Genomic DNA, 25,502 nt, shown 5'->3' with positions numbered 1-25,502 from the left:
GCCCTCTTATATTCCCCTAGCTGTGCCTACCCAAGTCAGAAACCATCTATTGTTTGTCTAATACACAAGCCTAAATATTTAAATTTTCTCAACTGCACTGCTTTATTATTTTCAACGAATCTGTCAAGAGGTGGCGCTTTAAGTGCACAAGCTGAGCTAATTGACTAATTTGCGTTTTTCACCCGAATAAAATAAAATTAAGACTAATTAACAAGTCAATATATAAGCAGGAATACATATCCAGGAAAATCTCTATATATAAAACTTCTTTCCCTGACCGACAAGCTGACTGATCCCAGCCTACTTGTTAGAAAATGCGATTTGAAGATTTTTTTGGCGAAGTTTTATGTTTTGTCCTATTGGCTTGAAACTTTTTTTTTTCAAAGCACAACATAAAAACTTTATTAATACGTGCTTATATATATGTGGGCTTGTATATATTTTTGTATGAATATATGTATGTATGTATGTATGTATGTATGTATGTATGTATGTATGTATGTATGTATGCATGTATGTATGAATGTATGAATGAATGTATGAATGTATGTATGTATGTATGTATGTATATATGTATGCATGCATGTGCATATATATTTATGTGTATATGTATTTGTGTGTGTATGTATGTCTATGTATGTGTGCATGTATGCATTTGTATATGCGTGTTTGTATGTGTGTATGTTTGTGTAAATGTTTGTGCACATGTAACTCTGTATGTTTATGTATATGTATGTTGGTATATGTGTACATATGTATTTAATATGTACGTATGTGTTTATTTTTGTATGCACGTGCGTATGAATATGTGTATGTATGTATGTATGTATGTATGTATGCATGTATGTATGTATGTATGTATGTATGTACGTATATATGTATGTATGTATGTATGTATACATGTATGTTTGTAAGTATGTATATGTGTATGCATGATTGTATGCGTGTCATTCTTCACAAATGCCCTACTACGCGATTCTCATAAATTCAAGTAAGTCTCATAGTCTTCACCTCAAGAGGAGGAGGCGGCTTCAACTGAGGAGGAAACGGCGGCGTTTTTATTGGAGGATACTGGTTTAACTATGGAGGAGGTGGCTTCAACTGTGGAAGAGGCGGCAGCTTAACTAAAGGAGGAGGCGGATTAAACTATGAAGGAGCCAGTGGCTATAGCTTTGGTGGAGGATATTGAGAAAACTGGTACATATAATATTCAGAACTATGTCTTATTATATTTAAAATAGTTTGCATGTACTTGAATACATGTATGTATGTATTAAAATATGTGGGTATGTTGAGCTTAGCTAAAAATTACCAAGACATACATTCCCACTAATTCAAGTAAGGTTTAGAAAACAAGCAGCATTTTTAATCTAATACCCAATATTTCTGCTTTTCTGTTCCAGTTTCCACCCCAATCCACAATTCACCAGTTGTTTAGAATTTTGTTAGCCTGCTTGCACGAGCTCGCACCACTGTGCACAGGCTATTTACTACTCTGCGCTTGCCGCCGAGGCGCACACATGAAGATTAAGAGCCAGTTCATTCAGTTGTCGACTGTCAGCCGGCGCGCTCGCGGGTGTTGTGTGCTCTCCGCCGTTCGAAAAGCTGACAATAGCCGGGAATACGGCAATGTCTCTTGGTAAAGCGAAATTCCAATTAAAAATATAGCCAATTACTAAAGGATTTGGAATCAAATTGTAAGAAACGTGGCCATACGAAATATGTTGCTCTGATAAGCGGATCTATGCGAGTACTCGTTAGGTCAGAAGTCAAAGTGCGAGTGCATCAAAGTGTTACGAGTACGCGATTTCGCTGGGGTTCGAGTGCACAATAAAAGCCGCCAGTGAAGTGCCCCGCTTTGGTTGTGCATCCTCGCGTGAACTTTCGAAAAGTGGCGCCATTTGCGGGGACAGCTCCTTTGTGTGCATTGTTACCCAGCTGCATATAACTAAATCAAAGCCAGAGCCCGCCCGGAACAGTAGTCACATCCAGCACTCGAGTCTTTGTCATTTCACAGTGTACATGCCGCATGCGGCATGCGGCTGGCATATGAGTTAATATTTGTCTAGTTTTTGTGAGTTTCCCTTTTGTCTTTTGACTTCTGAGATGTCAGCTTTGTCGGGGGAAACATGGCCATCATCCTGGCGCCTTTGTGTGAAAGCTTACAACAAATAGCACCACTTACACACTCTTTGAGAGTGGAACCCTTTAGCAGGATATAATGCACTTGCATGCGAGCTTACGAGCGTGTGTGTGTGAGTGAGTGTGTGTGTGTGTGTTTAGTAAGTGGGCGGTTCCATTGCGCCGTAAAATATGCAATTAGAAGGACATCAAAGCGGTATGCCGCCAGCCCTGTAGGGCCAGGGCCCAGCCTCATCATTAGTGCGCAGCCGTGTGTACATGCCATGTGCAAAGTATGTCAGTTTGTCAGTCTCTTTTTAAAAGCGGCATACATGTCTGTTTTCCGCCTCTGTTTTCGTGTAAATATATATATTCTTATATATTCTTATAAATAATTTTGTTCACTTTTGATAAAATGTCGCCACGACACGATGCGTCGCGCCGCTTTCTGCTCCGACTTTATTCTTCAACACTTGCGAACGGCCGCGCGAGGTCAATTGGCTTAATTAGTGTGTGAGAGGGTAGGGATAAGTTAGAGGGGGGGGCATGTGCGCGGGTCGGGCATCTTACAATCCTCAACCCAACAAGCTTATACATTTGTTATTTTCGAATGCGTTCGCATCGCTTTTAATGAAATCGACGCGATTTTCACTATCTTGAAACAGAAATCACTTTCATTGAGTGAACCCATCGGAATATGCGCATACGAATCGGAATATTGGTGCCTTGTACAGAAATATTACGTATACAAACTGCATTTGCGAATGGACGCAATTCGTCAGAGCTGGCGAGTAAACATTATTCGGTGACATCCGTTTCCCTTGGCTGATAAGCTGATGTGCACAAAATGCACTTACCACAAGGACGTTAAGGGCAACCACAAAGTGTTATCAGCTAAAGAAAAGAAAAGAAAACATAAAAGCACAACTCGAAAGCAACTATACAAAAATGCAGGCCTCTTGGCTCTTGTTCGGCATTGCACTTGTAACGCTCAGTGTCAGTGCCCTGAAACTGGAGCAGCAGAAGGAGCTGAGTCACAGCGACAGGGACGGCCACACGGCTCTCCATCCGCGTCGGCGCAACAAGCTCAGCGGCGCCTCAACGGGCAGCCGACGGCCACAGTTACGGCAAGGCAAGGACCAGCCAGGCACCACAAGCGAGGAGGACGAGGAGGAGGGCTACGATTGGATCGATGTGGATACCAGCGCAGCAGAAGATAGCTCAAAGCTGGCCCCCGAGCCAAACGCAGCGAGCAGTGCTCCCCGGGGTAAGTCCACAGTTGTCTTATCAGCAAAAGTTCTGTATGGTTGACCTTTTTGCCGCTCGGGACTTCAAAAGCAGCATCTTATCGGTTCGCACTGCTCGCGTTTTTTATTCATAAACTGATTCATGTTGCGGTAGCCTCTGTACACAACTCTAGCTTCAAGTCTTTTGAATTTGTCAGAAACTTATGTTGCCCCAGTGTCACCGAAATTTAGCTAATCAAAGACCTACAAACATATTGATTGGCATACACACATACATAAATATATCTGTGTATCTGTTTTCAGAGTGTTTGCCTCATATTTTCACGTAATCCGCACATGTGATGATCTCTCATCCGCTTAGTCACTTAATCAAAGGCAATATTCAAGAGGGAATGAAATGTTTTAATTGAAAGTGCCTGATGATGAGCAGCTATAAGCTCACACACATACACATGTGTGTGTGTGTGTGTGTGTGTATCGAAAAACAGTGGCGTATGCTAGAATTTTATTCGGGGTGAAAATTCTCTATAATTATAAAATTCAAATTAATTATTACTTCCTTTCACTTGAATCAAAAGAGTACTTGAGCTATAATTAAATGATTGGAATGTTCTAAAACAAGTCCCAATACTTTGGTATTACAAAAAATATCCTTTTTATTGGTTAAATATATAATTAAAGTGACTATGCTTGAGATGAGTTACGATAGATCTGATACGTTCCCGAATATGGGCCAGAATTTTACGTATTCACTTCGATTTATTTGATACAAAAATAGTTTCAATTAAAAGGGAACGTTGAAAGCTTAATGCAGCAATCAAATATGTGTACATAAGTTAAAATCAGTCTGTGCTGCACTGTTTAGTCCATCCTCAACGCCCCTTCGGATCCCTGCGTGCGCCACTGTCCACATGCATATGTGTATCTGAGTGCGAATATGAATCTAAATTGAAACTGTGTTAAAGACTTATTTAAACTAGTATAGCAACGGCTGTTTGCGGCTGCTGGCGCCAGCATATTCCACATTTGAGTAGCCTCCTCCTCAACCTAGCCTGGGCCTGGGCCTGACCAAGCCAACACCAACGCCAACACGAACACCATCAGCGCCATCAACACCAGCAGCGCTGAGTTATGGGGAGTGTGTGTGTGTGATAAATTTGTTAGATTTCCAATGAAATGGTATTTTATGGTCTGCACATATTTGTCACTGGGGCTGCTTAACTGCGATTCGCCTGCAGTTTGCAAAAAGGGAGCTCTATGAGAGCCGCGTCTGTGGTTTGATGCCTCGCATGCCAATGCATTTGTCGGCATTATCAATTCATTGACAATCATTAGAAATGCTTTGCATACTAATATGTGCCGAGTGCCTGCGGACTGTCCGGTTTTATTGTTATTTGTTTTGATGTGCGCATAAAGCCAATAATAATAAAACTATTATTTATGCGTGCATGTTGAATGTTTGATGAGCTGCCACCCTCTGCGGCGGTGGCCCTGCTTCAAAGTCAGCCACGCCCCAAACAAGTCCATTGCAGAGACTATTTGGCTCCACTGTGGCCGAGTAAGATAACTGCGCTTGCATTGTTCGAGCACATTGTACCGGAGGCGGCAAATCTTGGCTCGACCAATCAACTGCGGCGGCATTTGACATACGTTTGCGCACCAAGAAATCCGTAACTCGGCTAAATTAGCTGCTATTGAGACGTTTCCTTTATTTATAGGCTACATCTGCCGGGGTGCTTCGGCCCATGTTGACAGCCTCTAAGATCATTGGCCACACTGTGACAGACGCCGCGCGAAGACTGCGCAACTTTGCAACTTGTAATAAAAATAGCACTTGACGTAGGCAAATAAAAAAAAAACAAATCAAAGTGCACGAGCTGACAGCGATCGACTTAGAGATACCCTGTAAACTCTAGAAAAGTTCCCCTTTGAATAACTTTTATGCTTATAAATGAATGTTTATTGGTTATAAGAGCTGGGATGGTTCAATTGAGAGCTACGTTTTAAGGGTCAAGAATATTCCCATCAATTCGTTTAAATATTGTTCACTAATTGTTATTAACATTGACGAAACAATGATATTAATGTTGAATACATATTTAATAATATCGCGTTTCGTCCTATCGTATGTATTACAGCTCCACAAAATCTACTAAAAAAGCAGTTGATAGACAATTATATATATAATTGAAAAGAAGATTATTGAGAACTGTCGATTTTGAGCAGATTTTTTGCTTTTGAAGTTGTTCATTTGATGCGATATAAATATAAATACATATTTGCATATATTTTTGAGGATTTGCTCAAGCATACCCCTTTAGCCCAGCCATATTGTTATAGGGTATGAGAACATGATCGTCCTAAAAATAAATAAAAAATATTGCCTATCAAAAGGAAATTTGTCACAGCTCTTACAAGCAATAATCCATTCTTGCTAAGGATTCACACATTTTAATTGCTGAAAATCGTATTTTCCATTCGAAATTCGAAAATTAAATGCCGACAATATTCCGTAACGAACGCGTGGAAATCAAAAATCATTTCATCAGACTTCAAAGTAAATGCTCTAAAATTAGTCATAACTAAAAACTGTCGCAGTCGGACGGAAAAATAGACGCTGGTATGGATAGTATGCCAAAAATACGGGAGGTAGACGGCAAAACTGGGGAAATTGTCGAACCTGTGCCCGCGCCCCCGCGCCCCCCGCCTGCTCACCGCAGCACAGCAATTGCACACTTAATTAATGAGTAGTGCTTTTGATGTTTCGGAAACTTAAGCAGCTGGGCCCATATTTAGCGAGAGGCAGAGAGTTCCCAGAGTGCCTGCCGCAAAGCATGTGACAAAACGACATTTTTCACGCACTCAACGAAACTCTTTGAACCCACCCCAGAGGCTGTCGCTCGCAGCCCGGCAAGGGTGAGGCATGTGGCGCACATGTTGCACGTTGTTCGCTGCCTCTGCCTCTGCCTAGCTGCCTGCCTGCCTGCCTGCCTGCCTGCAACGCCAAAGTTCAACACCCAATGAGAAATCACTAAATGATGCGAGCCAAGGCAAGTGCTTAATAAGTGATCAGTCAGACACATGTATGTAAGCCATGTAGAAACATTTGCATAGATAAGCTGGCCAATTGGTGTGAATCGAACTAATTGCGTGCCCAGGGATCATCGAAGTCAACCAGCGAAACGACAGCGACACCATGTTGCATGTTGCAAGTCTGTCCCTGGGCGGGAATATGTCTGCGTCCGATTCACATGGCAAAAATGTGGCATAAGCTGCGCCACATAATCGGGTTCGGGTACCTCGGCCACTTTTTGACAGGGTTTTAATGAGATCGGATTTTGCATTTTACCAGCCGGTTAAGGCTTGCTTTAAATTTGTTTTGATGCCCTTGGAAAGGGCATTTTAATATTTGCACGAAGTCTGCAACGCGTTAAAGAAGAAGAAGACTCTGAATCTCATTAATTATATTCTTGATATAAGTAGAAATCGGGCATATAAATGATCGTCGAAAAATTGTTTTCAAAGATCCAAAGACAATATAAATATTTATATATATATGTTTATATGGTCCTAGGCTTTCCTACTTATACATACATATATAATCTAAGTCCTGTCAGCATTGGATCATTGTATCATAGGAACGATCAGTAGGCAATAAAGTTCTCTTTTTAAGATATTTTTACCTATATCTATATCTATATCATAAGAAGCCCATAGAAACAATCGGTTGGAGATACAATCATATTTAAGGGTATTTAATCTTCGGAGTGCCGAGGACAGCTGTTCTTTCGTGTTAAATTGTCTGACTGGCGTCAAATGCCTTGATATGCGCTTGCACCAAACTTTATCTGACTGACTTTTATTTTATATTTATATTTGCAGATATCTTCACATGTTGCAATCAGGTCTTTGGCTCATGTCGCACAGCATGCGAGAACGTAAGTAGCGGAGAATATTTATGTATATTGAAAAAAGGTTCAACGATTTCCTCGCCTTTACATGAGAGTCGAGTCTTCTCAGACAAAGATAGAATAAGTTATGATATACACACACGCACACAAACACACACACACACATATGCACATGACTGACCGACGACTGTTCGACTGTTGATCTGTTGATAAGGCGAAAAACTACTGTGTCGAACATTTCCTGGTATTTAATGCCCATCGATCGCAGCGTGCCGCATACTAAACCAAGCGCCAGTTTGTCGTTAAAATAAGTTATTAGAATGCAATGCGCGCGGTAGGTTCAGAAAATTATTATGACAGGTAATTTCCATCATACAAAAGAACTTTTCAACTCTGTTCAACGGCAACTTCCGTTGTCGCCGTTTGATTTTTTCTCGTTTGTTGCCTTGTCCCGAAAAAAAAAGTCAAGCCGAGGCGCGATTAACTAGCTAATACTGCACAGATAGCTGAAATCCGACCAATTACGCTGTTAATTAGCATCCACCGCAAACAGGTAATGTGCAGCAAGAGCAATCGACCAATCCAACCTGTTTGCGACTAAATGCCATTCATAAAGTTAAGCATTTGAGTAACAAGAAAGAACCGATATCTTCGACAGGTTGAAGATCACATACTCTTGTCTGTCAGACTGAGTCTATATGAGCCGTATAATTATATAGTATATCGATTAGAAAAGAAAGTAAAGTGAATCGGGTAAAGGCTGAGTTTGGTCAAGATATCTTGAAAAACGAACTTTTCTGTAGCAGCCATATTATATAAAGATCCGATCTGGCCGATTACGTCATGTGTATTGACTGCAACCTTCATGAAGTATATATTTATAATGCCATTCATAAAGTTAAGCATTTGAATAAGAAGAAAGAACGGATACCTTTGGCAGGCTGAAGATCATATACGCTTGTCGGTCAGACTGAGTCTATATGAGCCGTATAATTACATAGTATACCGATTCGAAAAGAAAGTAAAGTGAATCGGGTAAAGGTTCAGTTTGGTCAAGATATCTTGAAAAAGGAACATTTCTATAGCACATTTCCATCATGAAGTATATGTATAATTTGTGGGATCGGATAATTCCTCTGCCATGCATTACACATTTCGCGACAAAGTCATAATACCCTTGATAAGAGTATTAAAAATGTGTGTGCCGTTGCTGAATGCCGCCTGGCACCTTGTCTAGCCGACCCGCAATCAAATCACCGACATCATTTAACTTTGTAATCATAACAATTTCTAAAACCAATTAGTTTCTGCAACAGTTTCTCGTTTGTGTGGCAGCAGAAAATGGGCTGTGTTTTTCATTTATAAATGCAAATGAAGGCATTAAATCTTTGCTCAAATTGAATCTGACAAAATGACAGCTACGGCTACAGGATAATACCCGTTCCCGGACCGGTTTACTGCATTGGGTGCAGCAGCATCAGCAGCCGCAGCCGCAGCACAGCATCAGATCGAATGGAAACCGGAACCTCAATTGAAATTGAAGACATCTCTCAAATCTTTCTCCTGCAGTACTCACGTACCCAAAAAACGTGTGAAAAGTCGAGCCTGATACCGTCTGGCCGATAATTGCGATTTCCGCACATTTCACTATTGACAAAATACTCTACTCGTCTCCACTCAAAATCTGTCTCATTTGTCGCAGGCGTGGCCAAACAATAATTGCTCCGAGAGTGTGCCTATCTTGATGGCTCAAACAACTTAAAAAGATGTAGCACAAGTGAGCACGAAATGCCGGACCTGTACACTCTAAAAAAACAAGTACTACGTTTCAAATTTTAGAAAATGTTCAAAATTTTGGAAAGTATTTTCGAAATACAATAACATTTTTCAAGCTATAAAAGGCTTCTGCCATTTTCATTCGAACTTCGAGGATTGATTACAGATCAAATATTTTCTTACGAAATGGACAGATATTAAATTAAGATATAACATTAATGAAATATGTTATTTATGGGAATTTTCTAAAAACTTACCCATAAATTTCTTCAAGTGTAATATTGCAAGCGTGTCTCTCGGCATGTGGGTAGTGTGTGTATATGTGTATATGTATGTGGGAGCGGGCCTATGTGTAACAGGCCATGACATTCATTCCGAAGAGCAACAAGGTTGTAAAGGAAGTTGGCCAATGGGTACGTGTGTGTGTGTGTGTGTGTGTGTGTATGTGTGTATGCATGTAGATTGTGCTTGGTGCGAAGACAAGCCAGAAAGAGAGGAGTATAAGATCTTTAATAGACATCGGTGGACTCAGATTACTGCGGCAGATAAACGAGCCGAAATATTTGTTGCTTGCCTTATTTATGATCCAGCGGGTTGTCCCGCAGGCTGCCCTCAGAAACGAGCAACATCTCGAATGTAACATAATACACGTGCTATGCACAGACAATGGAACCTCCAAACCAACTGCAGGGCAGCCAGAGACTGCAACGTGTGAGACAGCCCGGAGGTGGTGAATATGCCATGCTGCAATTAAACACTGCCAAATTAATTGAAACCCAATCGCAACTTAAAACCAAACAGTTTTATGAGAAAGCAACATTTGGTTAAATTAAGCAACCTATTTGAAATAAACACTTCCTTTTGCGAGATTGCTGAGAATACGTGTGCAAAACAAAGATTTTAATTAGTACTTCAAGTTAAAAATTTAGATGAAAAGAAGGATCATGGTTTAAACGTTGGTTCAATATGGTTCATGTTTATGTTTCAAAAGCACTTTAAAGCCACAATCTGGTTGTAGTTAGTTTATCTCAAATAATGCCAACTTCTTTTTTTTCAGTTATCGTTGGTCGAGTTGGACTTTGGCTATGGACGCGAGGAGCCTCGTGCAGAACTGCGAAAGTATTGCCAGCTGCATCAATTAGAGTTTTGGAGCTGTATAAATGGCACACTTGAAGGTAAATGTGATTAACCGAGTACTTAAGAAGTTTTGTACATTTTTTGATTTGTAGCGGTTGACAGGGGTAAATCCTGGTCCGGTCGTCGATGCTGTCAACTGGCAGTTCTCCCCAAATGCAAAAATTCCTGCGCAACTGCAGCTGCCAGCCAGGAGGTGACTGAGGTCTGCCGGCGCAGCGACGAGCAAGTGCTCTACGACTGCTTCGAGCACCAGGAAGCGGCAGACAATTGCTGCGGACAGGCGCGCACCTCGGAGTGCCTCCAGGTAAGCCATATGCAATAAAAAGCAAATATAATGTTTAGATTCCATTTGAATCAGCCTGAGCTTATCTGAATATGTTTAAGAACGAATCAGCCTGAACTTATCTGAATATATTTAAGATCGAATAGCATTCTTCACATATTTCCTGACCAGATCAAGCTGTCATTAAGGCTAAGTTTAAGGGATTTTTTTTTGAATAATTTCAGTGGAATAATTCAAAGTAAATTTAGCAGAGTATTTAATTTTTCCCGCTGAATGTTGCTTGGTTTTTTTTTTTTAAAGCTATAAAAGCCGAATTAGTATTCACAATCCGAAAAAATATACATTATGGAAACTTTCCCCCATTTCTAATATAACAATGATATAATACTACATTTGGATAAAATCCCAAACATCCTTTATAAATTATGGAAATAAAATTTTCTTAAGCCCGAAATATTCCATTTAATTCCAAAAAGTTTCAATTTATTTTTCAATTAATTCATTTATATTTAAAGGCCTGTCGTGAAGTCTTTGAGCCCCCAAATGAAACTGGAACAAGCAACGGCGATGGAAAACTGGTGGATGAGACATGTGGGGAACGGAATGCGGATGTGCTGCAATGCATACACAACCACACGGATATGACACCTCTGCTGGACGTTGAGAAATGTAAGATGCCAAGATGCACCATTATAAATGTATATATTCTATATGATCAGTTTTAATTTTCTTCATCAGATTTGCCATGCTGCGAGTACAGTCGGGAGGAGAAGTGTCACCAAACGTGCACGAACGTGCTGCAAGCCTCTAAGTTGCATCAACAAAAGGAGAGTAGTGATGTTATCTTTGCGCGTCTTGAGGCGGGCTGTGGCAAGCCGTTGCCCCATCTGCCCTTTTGGCAGTGCTTTCTGACGGCCACACGGAAGCTGTATGTGCCGGCAGGTGCACACTCACAACGGCGGCCCGAGCTGGCGTCCAACGGAGCCGAGGAGCCCAATAAGCTGGGCATCGATGCCGCCAAGCGTCAGTGCTGTGAGCAGGCCAACAGCCACAAGTGCCGCCGTCTGTGCACCCAAATCTTTACCAACGACTGGTGGGAGACACGCGTCAGCTTTGATACCGAGTGCTTGGAGCAGCCCGCAGAGCTGGATCTACGGCGCTGCATCGAGAGCGTAGATGCGCCCTGTGAGCTTGGATGTCATGGGCTAAGCTTCTGCACAAACTTCAATAATCGTCCGACACAGCTCTTTCGCAGCTGCTCGACCGCACATGATGCGGCGGCCCGCGAGGATCTGTTGATGCTGCAGCAGCGTGGCTTTATACGCGTGCTGGGTCAGGAGCTGTTCATCAAGAATACCACTCGCTGTGCCCCTGACAAGTGGCAGGCACTCGTCTGTGCCTTACAGCTCCAGCCATGTACCCGTATTGGCCTCTATAATGGGATTTGTAGAGAAGATTGCACTGAACTGCTGGACGAGTGCTTGGACTGGACCAGGCAGCCGCAGCGTCCACAGGCGATCTGTGATCGGCTGCAGCCGCCAACAATGGATGACGAAGAACCTACGCCATGTCTCTCGCTACGCGCGTACTTAAAAGGCATTGATCCAGATGAAGAAGGAGCAGACGGCAGCAGCACAAAACTGGCCATCAATTCACCCTGCGCCTCTAAGCCGTGCAATGCCAGTGAGGCATGCGTGCTCCAAAGGAACGGCCGCCAAGGCTACTCTTGCATACCGGGCTGCAGCTTGGGACAAGCCTCTGCGCTAATCGTGCCCTTTGGGGCATATGTTCGCGTGGGAAAGATTCGCAATCCAAATGGTGGCCTTGCCAGCAGCCAGCTGAGTGCTGAGCACGTGGTCTGTCGATGTGGAATGCGAGGCAATGTAGACCTGTGTCAGCCACTTCCCAGCTACATCCACTCAAACTGTGTGCTCCCGGGCGGGCGCAGCTTTTCTCACGGCTCATCCTTTCATCTGGAATGCAATCTGTGCAGTTGTTTTGCCGGGGAAATAACCTGCACCAAGCAGCAGTGTCGTCTGCCAGGCTATGTGGATGCTGGATATACGAGCCTGCCGTGCAATTGCCCCGCCCACTATGTGCCTGTCTGTGGGGTCAATGGCAACACCTACCCCTCCGCTTGTGTCGCCAAGTGCTTGGGTCTGATGGAGAACAGCTTCGTCTATGGTGCTTGTAATGCCCGTAACGCCTGTCAGGGGGCCACAGGTGGTGGAGCACCTAGCTGCCCATCCGGCACTCAGTGCCTGGAGCGGCGCCAAGTTTGTCTTTCCAGCATGCAAAGACCATGTCCACAGTACATTTGCGGTAAGTGAGCTAACCAGCCCAGTAGATTGCAATAGGTTGAACGGCTTTATGACTTTGCAGTGAATGCATCCTCCTCCAACTGCGGCACTCAGCACGCAGAGGAGCTGTGCGATACTGAGGGCAAGACTCACCCGAATGCCTGCTCCCTGGTGCAGGCCAACTCTCAGTTAGCCTATTGGGGAGCCTGTCGGCCGGAGCACGACACCGGCAATGACTTGGGCCCAGTTTGTGGCATCAATGGAGTAACCTATCGCAGTAAATCCGCCGCATTATCCGAATTTGTGCATGTTGATTATGTGGGTCGATGTCGCGAAGTTGGGCTGTTGGTCAGCGATATGGGGCGGCGCTGTAGAACTGTCCAATGTCCGAGCCCTGTCTCGAAGCATTGCCATCACATTGTGCCACCGGGTGCTTGCTGCCCCATCTGCGGGGGCGCTGCTTTTCGGATCATATACTCACGCAAGCAACTCGACAGAGCCTACTATGCACTTCGTGGACAGCACAGCTCGTTGCTGACGTTGCGTGGCATGTTGCAGGAGCTAGATCACTTGGTTCAGGTGAGCGATTGCCAGTTGACCGGCTTTCTCACCATGGAGGTGGGCATCTTTGTGGCGCTTGTGCCCCGTGGTCGGCCCAGTTTTCTACAGCTGAAGGTTTGCGAGGCTGAAGCGGAGAAAATCTCATCCCTGATAAGCTCACAGTCACCGCGAATTACAACTAATCTGGCGCTATCCAGCCTGACAGTGTCTCATATGCTGGAACCCATGATGAATGGCGTCGCATTAGTGTCGCCTCACGGATTCGCTATTTTAGCCATCGGACTATTGGCATTGGCGCATCTGCGGATCTGGCGCAAGATAGATATTTAAGATTAAGATTATAGCTTAAGGCAATAATACGGTTTAACAAATCAAGTGAATTCTTGGTGCCAAACATTTAGTGGTTTAGTAAGCAACCCCAGCGTGCCTTTAGTAGGTAGGGATTGACCCTCTGTATGATGTGATATTAGCTGAAGTACTTGTAAATTTAAATCTATGGCAATATTAAAGACATGGATGACATGATGGCTAGAAAGTTAATACTCTTAAGTTTCAATTGTACCAACCAAAGCAGCGTTGTCCTTGCGCTAATTTACCTATGTTTACAGCTAGTCTAGAATAATAACTAAAATGTTAACGAATTTTACACACTACTTTTTTCTTGGATAAGTTTAAATGAAATGCTTTATTGTTCATTGAACCGCATCAAAACATAATTCCATTAATGCCATATTTGATATCACTTAAACCTAAGCCGCATGCCCTAAGATACCTCCATTGGCACGACCTGGACACGCTCAGTGATCAGCAAATCTTTAATTGTCGTGTGAAGTGTCGCTGTGGAGCCTTTTTTAAATTTATAGTCCAGCTGGCGCACGCCCTTCTTGTTGGCTAGCTCATAATTGCGCAAATACTCAGTGCTATCCTTGCGTATCACGCATAAATCGATATTTGATCCTGATCCAAGATCGTTGAAGACACCAGAAGCAATAGCGTCACGCACAAGCAACTTGCCCTCCTCCTCAGTTAAATCGGGTCTCCAACGACTCTCAAAGACGGCCATAGCTGCTAAGGAGCCCGAGCCCATGGTAGCGTAGGGCAATTTGTCGGCGCTACCATGGGGGTGAATAGAATATATGTGCGGGCCATATTTGTCGACACCACCCAGGACCAGAGCAGCACTAATGTGGCCCTGGTAACGGAATAGCATTTGCTTCAGTATATTGTTGGCGCACACCACGGGCACCTGTCGTTCCGTGCTGAGCCGGTGCAGCTCCAGCTGAGACGAAATCAAATCCGTGGTCATTTCGGTATCGGCGGCAGTGCCGGCACCACAGCAGCTGTGGCGAGCGAATATTCAGATAAGTAATCACGTATGTGCATAAAAATACGCTCTACTCACTAAATGTTTTTGGCCAGGTAATGGATCTTTGCGCAGTTTTTGTCAGATACAATGGGTCCCTCAGTGGCACGCGTGTCTGCACCCAATACAACACCATCCTTGAAAATGATGCCAACAATTGTGGTGCCCGTTTTCGTTGTTGTAGGCGGCTTGAAGCCACCCTGCAAGAGAGCAGCATTACTGAAATTATAAAAATGTACGTGAATACGTGAAGCTAATGGTAATATCACAAATACTAATTCTTACCGCCGGCAATTATCAAAATTGAAGCCAGCACGGGGCACATCTTGAGCCAAATTCATATTGAATTATTATTTTCTTTCTTTAAAATCTCAAAGCAGAATGACAGTGCAAATGACAAGCAGGAATTGTTGATATTATTTATCGAGAAGTTATTTGCTTGTATATCGAACTCTACGCGGCGATTTATCGGGTTGCTGTGTTTTGACGCAGCCCTGGGACAATTATTAGGGGACTTGAATGACTGCTTCCCGTAAGTATATTGTAAAATAATATTTTAATGAACTATACTTATAATATTTAATTTAATTTAATTAATTATGTATATTTCAGACCAATATGCTGCTTATTAATTATAAAAACGGATTGTGTAACTGCTCCTGTTACTTATGTCACGACTGTGACTTGCAGCATTAATAATACCAAGTAACAGTATTCATGTATTACACATGCTTTCACGATTACCGTGGTAATCAGCTGTTTACATCTTGATTATTTTTGTGGCATAAGAAACATATTATTTGTGAATAAACTGCAATGGCTGCGGCAACGAAACTGCTGAAAAAATCATTAGGCGCCTTTACACAGATACAGCAATGCCGAAGCAATGGTAAGTGACCATTAACAGAAACTTATTAAATGCCGCATTCAGAGACCATTTATGTAATGCCGGCTGCTTATGTACCTTTGTAGAAAGTATTATAATTGGGCATTTAATGTATTATTTGGATCAGTATCAATAGCCGAGTCGATTTAACCAAGTCCGACAGTCTGAATATATGCAAACTATTTCCAAAGATGTTCGCATATTCTTGTTTATCCATGAGAATTATTCTTAGTCTTGATTTGTATATCCGTATAAAAAATAATTGTGAACTATATTGAATTATTAAATTATTGCTTCATAATTCCAATTTCAGCAAACCTTTCCGCTTCAGTCGGACAACGCAATGAACTATTCAACCAAGAGCAGCGACGTCAGAGAGACGCGGTTGGCCGTATTGAGAAGATCGAAGTGCGTTACTTGGGGCTACCCGAGGACGTGACTCTGGTAATGAACAACAACATCTCAACTCCATTCAATTGCGCACAGCACTTAAGCGAGGGCCACTGCAAACGGTCTGCGTTGGCCTTAATAGATGGCAGTGTTCCGTGGGATATGCACAGACCACTGCAAGAATCCTGCACATTGCAACTGCTTAACTTTAATGTCTCCGAACCACACGTGGTCAACAAGTGAGAGAGAAGGTCGAGCTTCTTGGTGTACGCAACTAATAGATTACTTTCTAACATTACAGGGCTTTTTGGCGCACCTGCAGCTTCATGCTAGGCGCTGCTTTGCAACGGGCCTTTAGGCAGGAAGCAAACCTACAGTTGCACAGCTTTCCGGGGCCAAACAGTGAGTTTTAATCTTGGATCTGGCTTAACAATCTATCACTCACAGACATTTGTAGTTAAGTCCGGAAGCTTTGTGCATGACATCGTGCTTGGTGTACAAAACTGGGTGCCGACCAAAGCCGAGATGCGGGCCATTTCGGCAGAAATGGTTAAATTAGCAGCACAGGATTTGCGCATCGAGCGTTTGGAGGTGGATCAGGAATTGGCGAAGGAAATGTTCAAGGATTCACGCTACAAGAGCGAGCAATTGCCAAGTATTGCGCAACAAAATCAGACCCGCGTGACGCTTTATCGTTTGGGCGAACACATTGATATTTCGCGCGGCCCCATGGTAGCATCCACCCGTTTCCTGGGCAAATGCACAGTTTCAGCGGCACACAAGTTGGCCAATGAAGATCCATCAAGTGCATTTTATCGCATACAAGGCGTGGCCTTGCCCATCGGCTTTGCTCTAAATCATTTAGCTTACGGTTTGCTGGAACAACGCGCCCAGAAATTGGTGAGTCCATATATGTATACCTAAATCAATCGAAAATATGTTATATTTTTCGAAAGAACATTTGTTTTTTATTGATCCAATTTATTGATACTTTGTAGAATTCCGCTCGTATGCCTAATGAACCTTTTGAGGAACAACGACAAATGCAATTATCGTAAAAATAAATGTGATTTAACTTGTGGTTCTTTAATATTCAAAGCTTTATTCTAGTAATTTTTACGATTTATATTAAAAATCGTTACAAAAAGCTTAATGTCGCGCACTTAATCGTAAATATATATTTGTTTATTTGTAAATTTACAAATTCGTTAAAGATCTCTCTTTACTATATACAAAATGCCTATTAATAGGCACATTGGCACAAATTTAACGTAATGATTGCCTTATGCTCTGCTTCCTTTTGCGATCATCTGCATCATAATTGTATATTAAAACATAGACAATGAAACAAGCTCACATAGTATATACAGACACAAACTATTTTTCTTTCCAACAATACATAATTCATATAATTTTTGGTATCTTTGACTGTACAAGAGAAGAATTTCAATCTTATTACAATTCACAACCTCTCATCAAAAATGATGACGTTATTAATTAATAATTTTGAATCTGTATATGTGACTTGTGCTGCACTTTTCAATGAGATTCTCAAAACAAGTACATGCTTTTGAATAAACCCTCTAGATCGTGCTCGTGTACAGCAATGATTAACATTATAGCACCTCCCAAAAGTATACCCAGTATTTGAATGACTATGCCCTTTGGGTCGCGAGCAAGGTCTGGATTGTGAGCCACGCTCATCGTTGGTACCAAATCAGCGAATGCAATGTATAAAAACGAGCCCGCAGTAGCCGCATAGATCCACTGAGTCATGCCATCACCGATTCCAATAAGTAGCAGACCAGTAGCCATTCCCACAAAGCTCAGCACCGAGCTGACAATATTCATACAAAGGGCGCGACGTATGGTGACACCGGTTTGTAGCAGTAGCGCAAAGTCACCTAGTTCGTGTGGTAGCTCGTGGCACAAAACGGCAACGGCAGTGGCAAATCCCGTAACGGGATCGCTGCCAAAGGCAGCTCCAATTGCCAGACCATCGGTGAGATTGTGCAATCCATCCCCAATTATTACCATGAATGCTACGGGAGTTAGAGGGCGATCTGGCGTCTTCTGATCCTCCTTTGTCTCGTTAAGCATGACGTTCAGTTCACGAGGTGCCGGCGCCTCTACTGATGCCTGTGGCTTGCCCATATCGCTAGGACTGTGACCGTGAGCGTGACCGTGACCATGACCATGACTATGGCCATGGCCATTGTTTTTGCCCTTTAGGAGCGGAATCACGTTTTCCAACACGTACATAAACACGGCTGCTAGAAAGGCAGCGCCACACAGCATTGCCGCCTCGTTGCTGTGCTTGTGGGCACGGCCCTGGCCTGTCAAACTTGCAGTTTCCAAAGCATGCTCGTGCTTTTGTTCCTTGAATAGGGCATGTGGCAGCAAGTGCATAAGCGCGTCTCCAGCCAGGGTGCCCACAGCAATGGCGACAAGGAATTTCAAGGTACTCTGATAAGCGGCCGACTTCATAAGAGGAACAAGCAGTATTCCCAAAGTTCCGCATGCTTAAAAGGCATATGTTGTTTATTCGTTGTCGAGATTATAGTTGAATGTGATATTTACCTGAGAGCACAAACATGGAGGTGGTGGCGTAAATCCAGGCTGTGGACAATTGAATGTTATATTATAGTTAAATGGCTGATAGCTGATGGCTTTCTCAGTGCACTTACCATTCCAAATTCGATCTTTTCTGTTGAGATTCTTATGGTGTGGGTCCTCTGCCGGTTGCATGCATACTCCATTGTCGATCTGTGCCAGCAGCGCTGGGCACAGTTTCATGAATGCGCTGGGCGTGATGAGGACACTGTTGATGAATTTGTTGTACTCCTCCTCCAAATTATGATTTTCTGTCTTCACTATATCACGGTACAGTTTATTTCGGTGTAGATCATTGTGGTCCACAAGAAGCGCGAGCAGCGACTTTGGCGATAGGCATGCGGCTTCAGGCAAACGTGTACTATCGAGGGAAACTGTAAGAGGAGATGCTTGAATTCTGGGCTATAATCAATCACCCATTGCGGGCTTGTCAGTTGCAAAGCGGCATTATAATTTTGGACATAAATTGAACATTAAGGCGGATTAATTTGATTAAGTATCAGTCCAACCTAATCCTGCCTAGTTTTCAACCACAAAACCACGAAATAAACTGAATTGATCCATTGAGAATCGTATGAAATGTGTTGATCCCAGTTTTGAACCACAGATGTGGAAAATCTGGTTCACAAACGGAATCTTAAGACGGAATCGATTGTTGAGCCTGCAGCCCTGGTCAGTTGTAAGCTGAATCTCAATGGCACGTTTATGTCCGCGCAATGCACAATTAACGGTAAACCTCAAATGTGTAAAAGTAAAAACACGCAGAGTTAAAAGTTATGGTGCGTTTTTCATTTCCGCGTCCATATTGTTGGCTTTTGATTACCAGGTGACAATGGAGATCGCCTTACTGACATTTTGTTGACATTACTTTTGATTAGCACGTAGCTGACAAACATACATACATATGTAAGTAGATGTATTTAAATTAGCACGCAATTCTTTGTTTAAACAAGAGTGCACTTGTGTCTGTGCACTCGCAGATAATTTATAAATGCAGTTAAGGTGCATTAACAGGAAGCGATGCACATAGTCCCACTATAGAACTGGTGCACGTAGTCCCACTATAGAAGTGGTAGAACCGACTTGGTTAATTGCAGGGAAATGGTTTTGATCATCACCTTGAAAATGTGTTTATCCCTATATGGCACCCATGATTTCAGATTATATTATACAAATGACAACGAGCTTAAATAGGCTGCTTTAAACGTGCATTTGCCTTGCACTTGAAGTAGCCAATTGAATGCAATATCAGACCTTGCTTAGCGGCCCCAGTCTATTTAAAGTATTGTAGGGCAGCAGTAAAACCGTTAGACTAGCATATGCTCTGTATCCAGCGAGACAGACAGTAGTAAAACCGTTAGACTAGCAGATGCTCTGTATACATATATACATACATACATATCTACATTGTGCCATACCTACCAAGAAATTATTAACAAGTGGTTTTTTGTAGAGGAAATCCCATTTACTGCAAAACACTTGCAAATTGACTTGGACTGCAGAACATTTTTACAAATATTGGAGTTCTCCTCCATTTTTATGTCTGTTTATAGAATTTTTAACTAATCCTTCAGACTTTCCAGTCTCGAAGAGCCATAAGTATGCAGTTGATTAGGAATAGGGAATATTGAGTTCGCTTCTTCATAGAAAGCTGATCTGACTGTACGTATAGTTCATTGAGATGTCACCTTGGTTGTTCATTTGGATGGACAAACTAATTGTTCAACAAATCCAATATACTCTTTATCTATCTGGGAAGACAGTATAAGTAGCATAACAAGCAAGAGACTTGCAAATATAATAGTTTGTTTATAATCCATATGAAGTACATGTCGGCTTATAATTGTCGTTTAAGTTTTCATTTACTCGTATTGTTTGCTCATTGTCGTGGGTCCCCTGCAGTTTTGCATTGTACAACATCCCAGCCGCTACTCGACTGTGTTGGAAATATGTGTCATTACTTAAGGGGAACCTGTTGTCGTATACGAGCTAAACGCACGTAAATATCACGCTAATCCCTTTACTGGTAGCAAAACAAACTTAAACGGTGCGGCTAGAAAAACTGTTTATCACTACCAAGATAGATCTTAGTCAAATATTCCTATCTGCTGTTTAAGTAGAGTCCATTAAATTTGTGGTGTCGCGTTGAAATTCCGGGTTCAAAGTAAAGACGTATAAATCTTACCACTGCTTTCCCGCGGGTGCCGATGCTTGGGGTCGTGCATTTCGCGGAACTCCACGGTTTGGTTCCTTCCCATGCGCTCGGCGTTCTTTTCCACCTGCTGATTGGATAGTTGGACATCGCTGACCGCGTCATCAGTGATGGGATTGGCGGTGGTCGCATTGTGCTTGGTGCTGTTGTAGCCCACAGGTCGGTGCTCTTCTATGGTATGGGCAGGGTCGAATTCAATGTGTCCAAGGCCCAAGCTGTTCATCAAATGCTCAAGTCCCTATGAGTAAACAACGAAATTACAATGAACTCCAAGTTTCTTTAAAATATAAGAAAAAAGGTTTACGACACTGCAAGAGCAGACTGACTGATTGATTATCATCTCAGCTAGAACGCTAAAATTCTAACCGTATTCACGCATAGATTTTGTTTGGGTAAATTCCACCTGTAACTGTGGAATATTGGTGGAAAACGGTTGTATGGCGTTTTTTTTACTATCCGATCAGCATGAAACTCAATTTTAAAGATCTTTGTAAAAATTTATTCGAGTTGTATTTCCTTGTACTGCATTTTTTATTATAGTTGCTGATATCTGTTAAACATTATTCAAGTACACGCATTGTTCGCATGGTTAAGGATGCTTTCCCCATATTTAACACGGTTTAGACTTTTAAGTAATTTGACAAACAAATTAATTTGCACTCGAGCACATTTGGCACATTTAAACTTTATGCTAATTTGTCAATAGCCCCGATTCTATTCAGGTGAAATATTTACTCAGTACGGCGCTTGCGCCTGGGTCACGTGTTAAACGTAGACGCGCGGGAATCTCACAAATAATTACTTGATTTACTTGTCACCGAGCAAAACAATTATATTTACATGCCTATGCGTTTCCACGTACATATTAATGATGAAAATTGGATGGGGTCTGGGAGCGCATCTAATTGGCTTGACAGCGGCTGTCTATTGGCATGGGCGTGTGTGTGCTCTGTTCGTTAAGAGATGACAGGCTGTTTAACTACTTACACGCTTATCATTTTATAATGCAGAATAATCACAGAATCTGGCCGCCAATGATTACCAAATAACATTTTGGGTCGGCAATCCGTAGAGGGAGGTTATTTGGTATGTGAAGCCAGTCTTGCAAATAAAACAAACACGCGCTCATAGTAAAGCGAAAACAAAACAAAACAAGTAAAAGTGCTCTAGTAGGCAGTGCCCGACTACGATATACTCTATACCAGTCTATATCATTACTTGTCGTTGAAACTTCTACGCCTATATAGAGTGTGTGGCATCTGTGTCTACATATCAAATAGGGTCACGAAATTCTCTAGCTCTACTCCGAAGATCTAAACGAAAAATCGATTTTTATCGATTTCGGGTAAACATTTATCGGGCATCTCTACGTTTTACTTAGCTCTTAAAGTATCTGCAATCAATCCTTCATGAAAAAGGACGTGGCTAGCTCGACATGGGGCTGACCAAGAAGAGATATACTCAATAGGATCGGGATGGCCTTCTGCCTGTTTCTCACACTATAAGCCAGGGTATAACAAAACCAATAGCTTGTGAGAACTGCACTGAAATTAATGGGCCAGTTAACCCGCCGCGAATTTACTTTCATTCAACAAATTCTATGCCAAGAGCTCGTCATGTGCTGTGGAATTCAGCTACTTATTATCACCGGGACACGCGCTAATCCGCAAATCGAGATTGGAGCTGGTGGCCGCTTAGTTAGCATGCCGCATACGTAACCAGGCATTTAAGTGTATGGAAGTATTGCGTAGTCAGTCGCCGCCAACGTCTACGCATGAGTAATGCCAATTGGACTTGGCTGCATAGTTTATGGCGGGTGTTAGCATTGCCATAAAGCATACATATAGTCACCTGGATATATAAACAGTACATAGATATAATATGGTCAACGGCAGTTGCCACACATTTATTAGACACATACGTACATATGTGTTTATCAAAAAGTATTTGGATAAATGAAATGATGATATAAGTATATGGAATATTTCATTATTTCATTAATAATTATATTCTAATTAGACAGAGAATGTCATATACGTACTGAAAAAAACAGATTTAATCACTTAAATTAGGATCAAGGGCAGAGGTTCAAAGTTTGTTATGCTTCATCCCATGTGGACACATCGTAGACACAATATTCTTCCAAACTTTGATATTTCCTCTTAGATCCCAATGTGTAAATACTCTGCTCACCGTTTTTATTAAATTGTATCTTTTAGTTTTTTTCTGCTTTTTTGAGCATGCGAAATATTAGTTTTTCTCATAGAATGAACCCTAAGTTGTGTCTTGATTCATCAATGTCATCTTCTAGTCCTTTCGCCTTTTACAGCCTATTAATATCATTACGTGCGCTCTGACTTCAAATTCCCTCCCTTCGTATTTGATCTTCTCATCAGAAACTCATACATCATTAAAACTTCTTTCGTATTCCAGTTGAACATCACTTTTATTGGAGGTTCTTTATTCGCTTGGCTATTGGTTGAAATTTATTATTTCAAGATCTTTTATATCCCTATATGTATTTATAAATATCAGATAGTGTTCTTCCATTGAAAAAGTTTCATGCTCATATCCTCAGTAATTGAACGAAATGAGTAAATTGTATATTTTGTCCGTCCGTCTGTTACTTAAAACTTGTAATATATACTCGTGTTTAAAGAACGGGCGTGGGAAATCGCGTAAACCTATACCTTTTATAGTCTAGAGTAATTAATATTGTATACATATTCTACCTGCGCTCACTGGGGGCATGTCGGGTAATTCGATATATCTTAATACATTTTGCGGGAAGCTTGTTTTATGGTATTATCGAACTATAAACTAGTTTTCTATCTCGTTTCGTATTGGGGTAGTATTATTGATCAATACCCAACAATAGGAGTTGGTTTTCGAAAGTCTTTAGTGATTTCATTTTGCAAAATATAATTTTAAATGAATTATCTTTTACATTGTCTATCAAAGATAAGCACAAAATCTTTTGGATTTCACTTATCTCAGACAAAACACACCCATCAATAGTTAACATAACTTTGTTTCTCTTGCCACCGTGTCAGCCGATATTGACGGACATGGATAGAGCGTCTCTTTGCATAGTTTTTAACGTGGTAGGTAGAAGTGGTTGTGGCCTTGTAGGCTGAGTAGGTCAGTGTTTATTATTATTCCCCGAACCCATTAAAAATGGGTGAAAACGGTGTAATATTTTTGTGCTAACGTATGTAACAGGCAGAAGGAAGCCATGTCCATCTGTCTGTCTGTCCGTATTTAAAATCACGTCAATCTCAGAAACTATAAAAGCTAGAGTTTTGAAATTTCAAACATAAGTCCACCTATTGGCTAGAGTTTTTTGATCGTTTCTCTAGTACCCGCGCTGTACGAGTTTTTTGAGCATATCTCTTTTGGATAGATTCTTCTATAGTAACATACACACAGGTTCAGAATATTCCACTTTTTAAATCCTCTGCCGTTCCCTCCAAAGTTGAAAAAGAACGCATTTTTATATTGTTGTTTTTTTTAGAATAGGTAAATAGTATCGTTTAGTCGGAAAGCTGCTCTCATAATAGTAATCTCACCTATTCTGTGTGGCAATCTTTTCATCAAATCAGACAGAGCACAAAGCGGTGGGGCTGTAGATCTGGTCCACCAAATTCAGATCAGATATCTTCAGTCTCCAACACCAGCTCAGTCCACGATTATTCGGATTTACAAATGTGTGTATATATATATATATGAGTCTGTATCAACACTTGTTTATATGTAGACAAGCAGATATATCGCAATGTGTATGCTACCCGAGACATAAAAAAACGTCAAGATTTTGATTAAATTTATGACAATGTTAAAGCTAAGACCCCATCAGCTGCGTCTGACTAAATAATGGTTCGTCGTACGCCGCAGACAATAAAAAGTTTTGCGTATCTCAGAACGAATATAAAGATAACTAATACTACGATTACCAAAGCCCTACACAAGTATCTACTTATACCCCTTAGCCGTTCATATAGCTTACTTTTCCAATCAATGCTGCAATCAAATCCCTTGTAAATGTTTGAGATCGGGTTTAAGGGCTTAGTTCCATTGAAGCAAAACATAAAAGTGGCCGAACGACGACTTTTGGCCAATGCTAAAATCGCTAATCAACAAAATTGCAACACATGTTGATAAATTATAAAAAAAAAAAACAAAAAAAAAGGTACTAATTTTATTTTGCCTCGACAAAAAGTTGCTAACGGAGCGGAGCGTGTTTTGACGCTTACTCAAATGTCTGTGTTTTAGATGAGGTACCAGGTTGGTTTGGCGTTACCTCAAAGCTAATGGTGTTGCCGCTGCCGTACTTCTGGAATATCTGCGTCACATAACGATTATATTCCGTGGATGCGTAAGCTGTGCTCCACCAGACCGACCCGATTAGCAGCAGGTAGGTTACGATCTGTTCCAGCGCCATTGCAAATGTTTATCCAAATCTAGCTCTATAAACTACACTTTCTCCACAGTTTGTTGGCAATTAGTTTCGTTTTGCTCTTTTTTTTGTTATTATTATTATTTGGCAATTTGTGCTGAATAAATTACACCTCTGTGGTCATTTCACCGCTAATTTCAATTTAAATGCCGACTCGGGCGGCGCAACTGTTACTGATCCCGTTCGGCGGTCTATTGAACGACCGTTTCGCCCACGCTCCGCTTATGTACTGATCCCAGCGAGTCG

General features: G+C 41.8%; 4 protein-coding genes across 6 annotated transcripts in view; 2 read left to right on the top strand and 2 right to left on the bottom strand.

Annotated features, from left to right (window-relative positions):
* Positions 1-1,537: 1,537 nt before the first annotated feature.
* On the top strand, positions 1,538-13,977 carry Reck (Reversion-inducing-cysteine-rich protein with kazal motifs). Of its 2 annotated transcripts, none has more exons than XM_064688930.1 (8): positions 1,538-1,697; positions 2,787-3,388; positions 7,251-7,306; positions 10,113-10,230; positions 10,285-10,496; positions 10,991-11,144; positions 11,214-12,797; positions 12,858-13,977. In XM_064688930.1, exons 2-8 carry the CDS (start codon positions 3,070-3,072, stop codon positions 13,664-13,666), a joined length of 3,252 nt encoding a protein of 1,083 aa, XP_064545000.1. In that variant the 5' UTR covers positions 1,538-1,697; positions 2,787-3,069; the 3' UTR covers positions 13,667-13,977. The 2 variants fall into 2 exon arrangements, with proteins under 2 accessions (XP_064545000.1, XP_064545001.1); XM_064688931.1 differs by having other exon boundaries at positions 1,540-1,639.
* Positions 13,978-13,987: 10 nt separating this feature from the next.
* On the bottom strand, positions 13,988-15,143 carry Prosbeta2 (Proteasome beta2 subunit). Its single transcript, XM_064688937.1, has 3 exons — positions 14,985-15,143; positions 14,739-14,918; positions 13,988-14,676 (listed from the first exon to the last, which is right to left on the bottom strand). Exons 1-3 carry the CDS (start codon positions 15,038-15,040, stop codon positions 14,100-14,102), a joined length of 813 nt encoding a protein of 270 aa, XP_064545007.1. The 5' UTR covers positions 15,041-15,143; the 3' UTR covers positions 13,988-14,099.
* Positions 15,144-15,436: 293 nt separating this feature from the next.
* The window catches only part of mRpL39 (mitochondrial ribosomal protein L39), a 29,798-nt gene continuing 19,732 nt past the window's right edge, over positions 15,437-25,502 (top strand). The window contains exons 1-5 of one of the 2 annotated variants that reach the window (XM_064688936.1): positions 15,438-15,588; positions 15,899-16,214; positions 16,277-16,377; positions 16,433-16,875; positions 16,974-17,122. In XM_064688936.1, the coding sequence (XP_064545006.1) occupies positions 15,516-15,588; positions 15,899-16,214; positions 16,277-16,377; positions 16,433-16,875; positions 16,974-17,033 (993 nt within the window). In that variant the 5' untranslated portion in view covers positions 15,438-15,515 and the 3' untranslated portion in view covers positions 17,034-17,122. Of the gene's footprint in view, positions 15,589-15,898; positions 16,215-16,276; positions 16,378-16,432; positions 16,876-16,973; positions 17,123-25,502 lie in introns of those variants that run through there. The other variant, XR_010437006.1, reaches the window with a different exon arrangement.
* On the bottom strand, positions 17,058-25,474 carry Zip71B (Zinc/iron regulated transporter-related protein 71B). The gene is made up of 5 exons (XM_064688933.1): positions 25,101-25,474; positions 20,774-21,038; positions 18,663-18,962; positions 18,556-18,594; positions 17,058-18,497 (listed from the first exon to the last, which is right to left on the bottom strand). The coding sequence occupies exons 1-5, from the start codon at positions 25,239-25,241 to the stop codon at positions 17,527-17,529; spliced, it is 1,716 nt and encodes a 571-aa protein (XP_064545003.1). The 5' UTR covers positions 25,242-25,474; the 3' UTR covers positions 17,058-17,526.

The sequence above is a fragment of the Drosophila montana genome, unplaced genomic scaffold (assembly GCF_035044405.1).
Source record: "Drosophila montana isolate Dmon_TW-CO22-7 unplaced genomic scaffold, ASM3504440v1 contig_3216_1, whole genome shotgun sequence".
Lineage (NCBI taxonomy): Eukaryota > Metazoa > Arthropoda > Insecta > Diptera > Drosophilidae > Drosophila > Drosophila montana.
The sequence above is the reverse complement of the archived record's forward strand: the minus strand, read 5'-3'. Positions and strand labels throughout refer to the sequence as shown.